This window comes from Notolabrus celidotus, chromosome 7 (assembly GCF_009762535.1).
Source record: "Notolabrus celidotus isolate fNotCel1 chromosome 7, fNotCel1.pri, whole genome shotgun sequence".
NCBI classification, from domain to species: domain Eukaryota; kingdom Metazoa; phylum Chordata; class Actinopteri; order Labriformes; family Labridae; genus Notolabrus; species Notolabrus celidotus.
In genome coordinates, this window is record NC_048278.1 from 6,355,194 (window position 1) to 6,364,742 (window position 9,549).

A 9,549-nucleotide genomic window follows, 5' to 3' on the forward strand; every position below is an offset into this window, starting at 1 on the left:
AAGCTTCTCATTCACTGATTAATTAATGGTAAACATGTACACATTTTAGAACAGGGTGTCTTCGTGTTTAACTCCAAATTTCCGGGTATTTTTGGTTTGTACTTTAAACAGACATATGATGGCCATATGTTGCTGAGGGTAAAACTCAAAGACCAAAAGATCTGGTTTTAAACACTGATTAGAAAAATGTCTCTGAAGTATAAGAGTATGGCTTTTATGACTTCCACAAAGAATGTTCTATAAGCACAACACAAAATACAAAACGGATCATTCAAAAAGATGTTTGTTAAAAGAGTGTCAACATTGTGTGTTTGTGTGTGTGCACAAAGTGAATTGAGACATACATCAACATGCTGCATATCTTAATGTCTTCAAATGTCATGGTCATGATTTAATGCTTTCAGGGTCGGCCTGTGGCATAGGCAGTATGGGCAAATTCTAGGGGCGCCAGTCATCCATAGGGGGCACCACTAAATGAGTGAGGAAGACAATTTGAAGATAATAGCAAAAACAATATTGTTTTATCTAATTGAATTTTTGGATTAAAATGTGGAATGTTGCCAGTAAACATTTAAAAGCTTGTGATTCACTTTTGTTTTTTAAAAATAATGGTATGCAAATCAGTTTTTGCAGTCTATAAGTGTTCATGATTAACTTGATTTTGTTGTTTTTGTTGTTTTTCCTTACGCTTTGGAAAGTGTTAGCTTAATTAGAGAGAAAATGTAGGCAAGGCTTAAATAAGCATTTTGCTTCTGCCTTTTCAGTCATCACATAAAACCAAAGACTGTATAAAATATGGACATAGTATCCGTGACGTCACCCATCTGTTTCTTGGAAGACTCGTAATCTCAATATCTTCGAAATTGCGGCGTCAGAAAAAAATTCACCCCCGTACAGTGTGTGCCGATCAAGAAATGAGCTATCCAGACTCTTTTGTACCAGGCTGTAAACATGTTTATTTCTGCTGTAAAGATCGACTTTTTTGAATTGGTGTGTATGTGGTTTCCGGTACTTCCGGAGCCAGCCTCAAGCGGATCCTCAATGAACTGCAGTTTTTAACACTCCCGCATTGGAGCAGTGGTTGCCGCTTGCTTAATACATTACTTTTGCTTTGTTTCACTGCACTGTGAAAATTATTGTGTTATATAATGACTGAATAAATTCCCTGCTACTACATTATGAAATTATATTTTTTTTATCCCCTGCTAAATATCAGTGTCATTACCAGTTTATTAATGTTCTTTTAGAGGTCATTTTTATTTTAAAACAAAGAAACGTGTTAAACATCAAGCTGGATGCCAGCTTTCTTTCAGTGTATATGTGATGTGATTGTTGGAGTTGGTTACAATACAAGGGGTACCAGTTAAAATCTTGCCTAGGGCACCAAGTCGGTTAGGGCCGGCTCTGAATCCTATCCTTTCCACAAACCAGATAAGCTAACTCATCCCTTGCAGATTTTAACAAACAAATACACACGTGAGTTTCCATAAAGAGTATTTTCTGTGTATCATCGGAAACTTGTTCGTGTTGGACCCTATAGTTGGACCCCGGCGGCATGCTGAGACCCTCTGCAGCCTCACACACCACATTCAATCACAGACACTTCAAAGGCAGAGCCGCTATACGATGACACAACATCAAAGGGGGAAACCGACCGAGGGGGCGTGCCAGGCATGCGCGCGCTCTTGGTGTGAGACCGACGCCCCGCGAGGAGCATCAGCCAACTATAATAACCATTGGCCCGCGGGACTGAGAAGCACGCGGGACGTGGGGCGGGGAGGGGGGACTTCAAATAAAATTCCAGTTTGACCGCAGCTCATGAAGAGCTGAACCGAGAGCCAACAGGTTGTCAGGAAACCTCAGCTGAGTCTTTGGATGCAGGGACTTCATGCGTAATGACGCTTCCACTGGATGATCCTGACTTCAGGACCGACATGAGCTTGGACCTTACACGCGCATTTCTGCTGACTTTTAAACTTGTATCTCTCAGGCCACCATGGAGAACCCTAACCTGCGATTATTCTGCACATCTTTGACGAGCTTCCCAGAAGTCCTCGCGCGTTTTCAAAGAACCTTTAACTTCTCCAACTACTCTTAGGATATGCTGAGCTTGATTCGCTTCCCACCCATACTCCAAAAAGTTGATCAGTAACTTTTAGACATGCAGAGCCTCAGTGTGGTGAGGGGCTCGGCCGGTCCGTCCGCGGTGCGCTCCTGCCTGCTGCTGCTCTTCATCCACATGAGCGCACCGGGGGAGGCGAAGAGAGCGCACGGAGGTCGGGCGCAGACTCGGAGGGTGCAGCAGCAGCAGCAGCAGCAGACTCCGGCTTACAGGGAGCGGGTGGAAGGAGCAGAGAGCTTCCCTTTAGACTTCACAGCAGTGGAGGGTAACATGGACAACTTCATGGTGCAGATTAAGAACCTGGCGCAGTCTCTGTATCCGTGCTCTGCGCAGAAGCTGGATCAAGAGATGAAGTTGCACTTTTTACAGAATACTTCTGTGACCTGCAATGACGGGTCACCAGCAGGGTGAGTGAGCTATCTCAACGGCTTCCTAACTTTTTCAATAACTGAACATGTTGTTTAAATAATAAAGGGAGAGAGAGAGAGAGAGAGAGAGAGAGAGGAGAGAGAGAGAGAGAGACTTATATTAAATCCACAAGACTCGCCTGCACAGTTTAGTCTCAGTTTAATCTCATTGTAGACCCTCAAGATGTCATGCAGCTTTGATTGATAAAGTCCTAAATGTTCATATCTACTTCAGGGAGAGTGGTTAACACAGTTGGGCCTCCTGTGAGATCCAAGTTTGAATAGAAATTGAAAAAAAGGAGGGTGGGGATGAGACATAATCTTCCTCATATGGTATGCTTGTCAACCCTCTTATAGGAAGTCAATGGAGCTGCAGCACATTTCAATACTAAGAAGTTGATTTAAGGGGGGGGGTCACAGATACCAGCATGGCAGCCAATATTGTGATTTTTGATCTAGAATAAAGAAGAACTTCTCTAAGTGGATCTTGTCCTGATGTGGTAGTTAAAAGGTACTCTACTATATGCTGCAGACAGAACTTTGAGTGATATAAACTGCAGAGCTGGAGCACTTTGCTGGACAAACTACATGATAACTGCATTTTTAATCTGCTGAAGCAGGGGTTCCCAAAGTGTGGGTCGGGACCCCATGGGGGTCTAAAAATAGTAGATTTTACCCTTTATAGTAAAAAACATCCTCAAGAATAGTAGCTAAATTTTAAATAAAACCTTGAAAATAAAAAATGTAATGAGTTTTCTGCCTTTCTTTGTTGTCAGATGACTCCTAAGTTAATGGTTAGTGAACAGTAAATTATCAAAAAGCATCAGTAGCAGTAGGTTCATTCATAAAGGCACAGGAAACACAAACACATGCTCATATAGTTAGGGTCATTTTCTGCAGACCAGCTAAATGAAGACACATTACATCACTTTGAGGGACAGTGGGGGTCGCAAGTCTTTGGCAACTACATTTTGGGGGTAGCGGGCTGAGAAGTTTGGGAACCACTGTGCTAAGGATTATTTTGTTGTGTTCAGTGTTTATAGGAAAACAGAAACACTGCAATTGTGCTGGGCCCACATAGGCTTAATAATGGCACACAGTTTGGGTCTTATGGTCTCAGTATACTGATGGCACAGACAGCAAGAACTAAACATTAAGCAGCTCATCATTTCTGTGTCATCATGAATACGTCATTATCACTTCTAGTGTTAAGAGAGATATTTACAGACAGCATTGCATGAAAAAAGCAATCCACTCGTTTTAAGGCATTAAGCTTCTTTGAATAATACTGCTGGTCTGCTTTAATTGAATTCCTAGTTCTGTTACAATCACTGATGAAGATTAGCACAAACACTACATCATCAGCAAGTTCAAATATGAGCTAGCAGCATGACAAATTTCCTCTCCGATTAAAAAGATAAAGAAAACACACAAGCGAAATAAAGCCTCTGTCATCAGAGCCGAATCTTTCATGTCTGTATCAAAGGTAGCATCCCTGCTGCAAAACAACAGTGACAGTGCGTGCTTCTGTGTGTGTGCAGGCACTTCACACTCAGATGTGTTTTGTTGTACTTCACAGGTATTACATTAAGGAGTCAAAAGGCAGCAAGAGGTGGCTGCTGTTCTTGGAAGGTGAGGATGAATTTAACCTAACACCCAACAACACACAGACTCTACATCTCTATGTTACCTGTTAACAAGTGTGTATGTATATGTGTATGTGTGTGTGTGTGTGTGTGTGTGTGTGTGTGTGTGTGTTCTGCAGGTGGATGGTACTGTTTCAACAGACAGACCTGTGACAGCAGGTACGAGACCATGAGGAGACTGATGAGCTCCACCAAGTGGCCGCAAACCAGAACAGGTAACAGCACCGCACATGTTGCACATCTTACACACTGTGCACTAAAACACACACACACACTCACGCAGGATAGTGTGTGTTCTGCGTCTGCAAAACCTCCACGTCCCCCGACACAGCTTCTTCTCTTCTCGGTCGGGAAAACAAACTTCCCCTGAATGACGGAGATTCAGAGATTCCTGTTTGTGTTTCCTCTTTAGCTGAGTTTGCAGTAATCTTTAAAAGTCAAACTCTGCAGCCGTCAGGGAACCCCTTGTTTGTTTACGATCCCTCTCTCCCCCTCTCTCTCCCCCTCGCTCTGTGTAAACGTTACTCTGGTGGCCAGTTCAGCAGCCACAGAGCTCTTCAATGGTTGTGTGTATTGCTGACCGATGCAGGAAGGTTAATGACTTGGTGGCCGCAGGGAAAACACACAAACACAGACAGTAAACTCACACACCTAAACATCGTGAAGCACGAGGCGATACATCAAGGTCTGACAAGTTTAAGAGCGAGCATGAACTACTTGAACTGAAGCTGTTTGAGTCAGACGGGATGTTTATGAGAAATTGCAGTTAATGTTACATTTTCCTACTTTTCCACAGGAACAGGGATTCTGTCTCCTCAGCCTGAGGAAAACCCTCACTGGTGGAACGCCAACATGGTGTAAGAGCTCCTGTTACTTCCTCTCTTTACACAGTGAACACTCTGATGTGTGTGTTGATACGTCTCCTTTTCCTGCTCTCTCATCTTCAACTCTCTCTGCTTACTTAATGACTGATGCATGTGTGGTTGTGCACAAACATGAGTGTGTTAGTACTTGTCCTGTTGTTGTTGTTTTTGCCTTTAAACATACTTTCATATGTCAAAGATATCCAGTTTAATAGGATTCTCACTCAGCAGTTTATTGTCATTGTTCGATCAGACACACTCAATCTGATGATTTTCACCTTTGTGTTTGTCTTTCTTTCATCACACTGTTATAACTATCCGATCTGTCAGTCATCAGTAACAGGCTCAAATTAAAGACGCCCTGTAATAAATGTGATGCCTTATTCTTAGTGTGGCTCTCACTTGCTTCATCTCTCCTGCAGGTTCATCCCATACTGCTCTAGTGACGTGTGGAGTGGAGCCACACCGAAGACAGATCAAAGTAAGGACGATACGTAATATTGTGACTGTGTAGAGCTACCAAAGGAAGTACTAAGTAAACCTGTAATGATGTTAAAATGATTTAAAGTTTGAGGAAGTGATCGAGTAGCTGTACAGATTATAGAGGTTAAGAAACAGGGATCTTAAGATCAGCTTTAAAAGGTACATCATCTTCACAACTGAGCGAATCTGATTTTTTAAAATCTGCTCTGTTATGAGATTTTTGGAGACACTTTGCAGCTTGAAGTAGACATACACACAATCTGTGCATGCAGGGGCATGACCAAACTTTTATAACTGGGGTGGCCTAAACAGGGGGGCATGAATTGTCGCCAATAAATGCATTTTTGACAGTAACACATTCTGCAGGAGTTTGATTCCATTTTTTGATGGACTGACCCCTCTCTGACAAGGTAAACAGCCAATCATAGCTTAGGTTTCTGGGGGGTCAACTTGGGTGGTCAATCAGATTTCAAGGTTGGCCACCCTCTGGACCACGACCCAGTGTGCTGGCTGTTTTCGAAACAGCCTGCTACATACTGCGTTTGAATTTAGTATGTAGTATGACTGTTCTGTTGGATCTGATCTGCAGTATGCTGGGCCAGACGTCACTGAATTTTGGTTTTGGAAAGCGGAAGTAAACAACGGCCAGGCTGATAGAGAAACTGCTTCCTTTGCATCACTTGTGATTTAAAAAGTTAAGGAGTGGTTTATATGGAATTTAATAATTTTCACAGCACATAAAACCCCGTCAAAAAAAAAGGGGAAAGAAAAAGTGGAACGAGAGCTGTGCATTATGGGAAACAGTACGTGAGGGAGACTGGTCCGATGCATACTGTGAAATATTCACGAATCAGTACAACATCCGGGTATTTTTGACATACTACAGATTTGACTACATACTGAATTTTGGCCAAATCAGCACATACTGCTAGTAGTAGGGCGGTTTCAAAAACAGCCCATGTGTTCTAGTCCCAGAGTTATAACACCACCGACTCAATAAACACCTAGAAACATATTTTAGTCAGCTTTTTAAACTCCTGTCTTAAAATGTGTCCAGTTAATTCATTTGTCTGTATTTTGATGAATGAATATGTTTTCCCTCTCAGGTGATTACGCCTTCATGGGCTCTCTGATTATTAAGGAGGTAGTGAACGAACTGCTGACCAAAGGTCTGAACAACGCCAAGATTTTGCTTCTGGCAGGAAGCAGGTCAGTTCAGTGTGTGTGTTTTTTAATACATGTGTGTTCCTCAAAGTGTCCACCCTCTGATCCATCTGTCCTCGTCATCAGTGCTGGCGGTACAGGCGTCCTGCTGAATGTGGACCATGTTGCAGAGCAGCTGAAGTCACAGGGACACAGAGGGGTGCAGGTCCGGGGTCTTGCAGACTCTGGATGGTTCCTGGACAACAAACAGTACAAGTTCACAGACTGTCTGGACACCATCAGCTGTGCACCCACTGAGGCCATAAAGAGAGGCATCAGGTAGGACAGGAGGACAGCTGGCAGCACGGACAGGACACTAAAGCAGACAGATTCTGTAATGTGTTTTCCGTCTCACAGGTACTGGGGCGGTCTAGTGGCCGGAGAGCTGCAGACAGGCTCACGTGGGAGAGGAGTGGAACTGTTTCTTTGGATACAAAGTCTTCCCCACATTAAAAAGTGAGTCACTAAGACCCTCTCTCCTTGAGGTGGTTTGGAAGATAAAGACAGAGACTAATACTCCTTAAAAAGTCTAACCTGTGGTCACCCTCTCTCTCCTTCAGGCCCGGTGTTGTGGTGCAGTGGCTGTTTGACGAGGCTCAGCTCACCGTCGACAACATCCACCTGACCGGGCAGCCAGTGCACGAGGGGCAGTGGAGGTACATCCAGAACCTGGGACAGGAGCTGAGGAGCACGCTGCAGGATGTACCGTAAGGACTGACACACAGTCACACACCCATAATACACACTTGTAAAAGACACCGCTCAGCAAAAAGACAGTTTTGTTGACTGTGTGATTCTCTGGTTGAATTGCAGGGCGATGTTTGCTCCGGCCTGTCTCTCACATGAACTCATCACTAGAACGTGAGTAAACTTTTATTACAAGCACATCTGATCTTTAGAGTAATCCCAAATAACACCTCACTCACACACTGTGCTGCTGAGTCTGCTTTAACAAGACTGTCTGAACAAGTCACATATGAACTTTCTCTCCTCCTTAAAGTTAAATTTCCAATGTTTTGTAGTCTGCCAGAAGTTACATACAGCATGTTATAAAAGCTGCAATTTATTTTTCTAATCAAGCAGGTAATATAATTTTCCTTACAGTATACAGCACACAGATTATAGTAATGTTTCATCAAATAAATTCTAGACATTTTTGAGACATTGAACTGCTGGTGGCATCCAGCTATACCTCAGAAGATTATTTATACAAGCTGTCTACAATAAAAAAAATACTATCTACAGAAATGTATAATGACAAGAAGATAAGGTATAAATAAGGTATAAATGAAGAATTGAATGACAAACCAGCACACTGCAGAAAAATGCTACAAATTCAACATTTTCATAAAACAGTAATGCCTATTAATTTGCGTATTGCCCTTTATTATTTTAAACATGACTGTTTTATGTTAAGCTTATTACAGAAATATATGTGTTTACAGTATGTAGGCTGAAAAATTTGTAAAAATTGGCAAAATCATTACATTGGTAATTATTTTACCAAACACAGCTGTTACACAGTTTGTCCACCAGAGGGCGCCGATGAGTGGATTTTTCACCTGCAAAAAGTTTTCCTTCTTTCTTCTGAGACTTTTGTAACTTCAGCATTGACATTAGCCTCAAAATATTGTCCTTTAGATTGAAAAATGACAAATGAAAGGGACTTAGTCTGGTATTTATGTCTCTTTTTTTCTCACCTGCACCTAGTATTAGATTTTCAGCAATGAAATTGTACTGTTGTGTAAAACAGAACATAAAAGTTATGATCAGCAGTTCCTTATCTTCTCATCCTGTCTCCTTTCATACTTGTCTTTCTCTCTCTGCAGTCACTGGAATGACATTCAGGTGAAAGGCACCTCTCTTCCCAGAGCCCTCCACTGCTGGGACCGCAGCCTCCAAGTTAACAAGCACGCCAACGGCAGCCACAGCAACAACCACCACAGGTCCAGGACCCCACCTTTGAGGGGTTGCCCTCATCATTTGATTGACAGCTGCCCGTGGCCTCACTGTAACCCCACCTGCCCGACGATCCGCGATCAGCTGACGGGACAGGAGATGAGCGTGATCCAGTTCCTAAAGCACTTGGGTTTCGACGTGCAGAAGATGGCTCAGGAGCAGGGGATGGACCCCAGGACGCTACTGGGCATGCTCAATAATGGGAACTGAGTTACTTCTTTCAAGGTGCTGAATATAAATGGAAGACAAGGAGACTTGACAACAAAACTCTGAAGAGAAATCTGTCAATTATTCAGACTTTGTCATCCATGAACACCAAACAAGACTGAACCTGCGTGATGAGTCTGTGGACGAACAGAATCAAACCAGAGCATGTCAGCTGTTTCAACACAACAGAATCAGATGCTCCTTGTTTTAACGTACTGTATAGTGGGATGTATTCTGTCAATACACTATAACACATTGAAAGATGTATATAAACAGAAATATGTATGTGCAACATGAAAACGGTTTTGATGCACAGGTTTGTATTGTGCTCTCTTGTAAACCCATCGACAGTGCTGCTGTGTCAAACCTCTGCCAAATATGCTGCTTTTCTCATTTTGAAAATATTAATTTAATGCGTTATAATTACTAATAAAAGATGCAAAGATTATTTCTCAATCTTCAGATGACTTAAAAAGTGCTTGAGTATTTTTGTTTTTATTACTTACATGTATTATTGTCAGATACTGTCAGCCACAGTAACAAACATAATGTCAAATCGCATATTTGTGAATTTAATTATGATAAAAGTATTATTTTCAGGCCATTTCGATTATTTTGGTAGTAGCGCTCACACCTTCTAAGGCAGGGGTTGTGAGATG

General features: G+C 42.3%; 1 protein-coding gene across 1 annotated transcript; it reads left to right on the plus strand.

The window, feature by feature from the left end:
* Positions 1–1,688: 1,688 nt before the first annotated feature.
* Positions 1,689–9,352, plus strand: notum1b (notum, palmitoleoyl-protein carboxylesterase b). The gene is made up of 11 exons (XM_034689034.1): positions 1,689–2,529; positions 4,109–4,161; positions 4,295–4,390; positions 4,972–5,032; positions 5,461–5,519; positions 6,628–6,730; positions 6,812–7,003; positions 7,082–7,180; positions 7,285–7,431; positions 7,538–7,585; positions 8,554–9,352. Exons 1-11 carry the CDS (start codon positions 2,162–2,164, stop codon positions 8,891–8,893), a joined length of 1,566 nt encoding a protein of 521 aa, XP_034544925.1. The 5' UTR covers positions 1,689–2,161; the 3' UTR covers positions 8,894–9,352.
* Positions 9,353–9,549: the final 197 nt, after the last annotated feature.

Bases quoted from the DNA above. Each gene is read 5' to 3' on its own strand.
- notum1b (XM_034689034.1), top strand. From the start codon at position 2,162: ATGCAGAGCCTCAGTGTGGTGAGGGGCTCGGCCGGTCCGTCCGCGGTG. The intron at 2,530-4,108 runs GTGAGTGAGCTA...TGTACTTCACAG, and splicing joins AATGACGGGTCACCAGCAGG to GTATTACATTAAGGAGTCAA. The intron at 5,520-6,627 runs GTAAGGACGATA...TTTCCCTCTCAG, and splicing joins CACACCGAAGACAGATCAAA to GTGATTACGCCTTCATGGGC.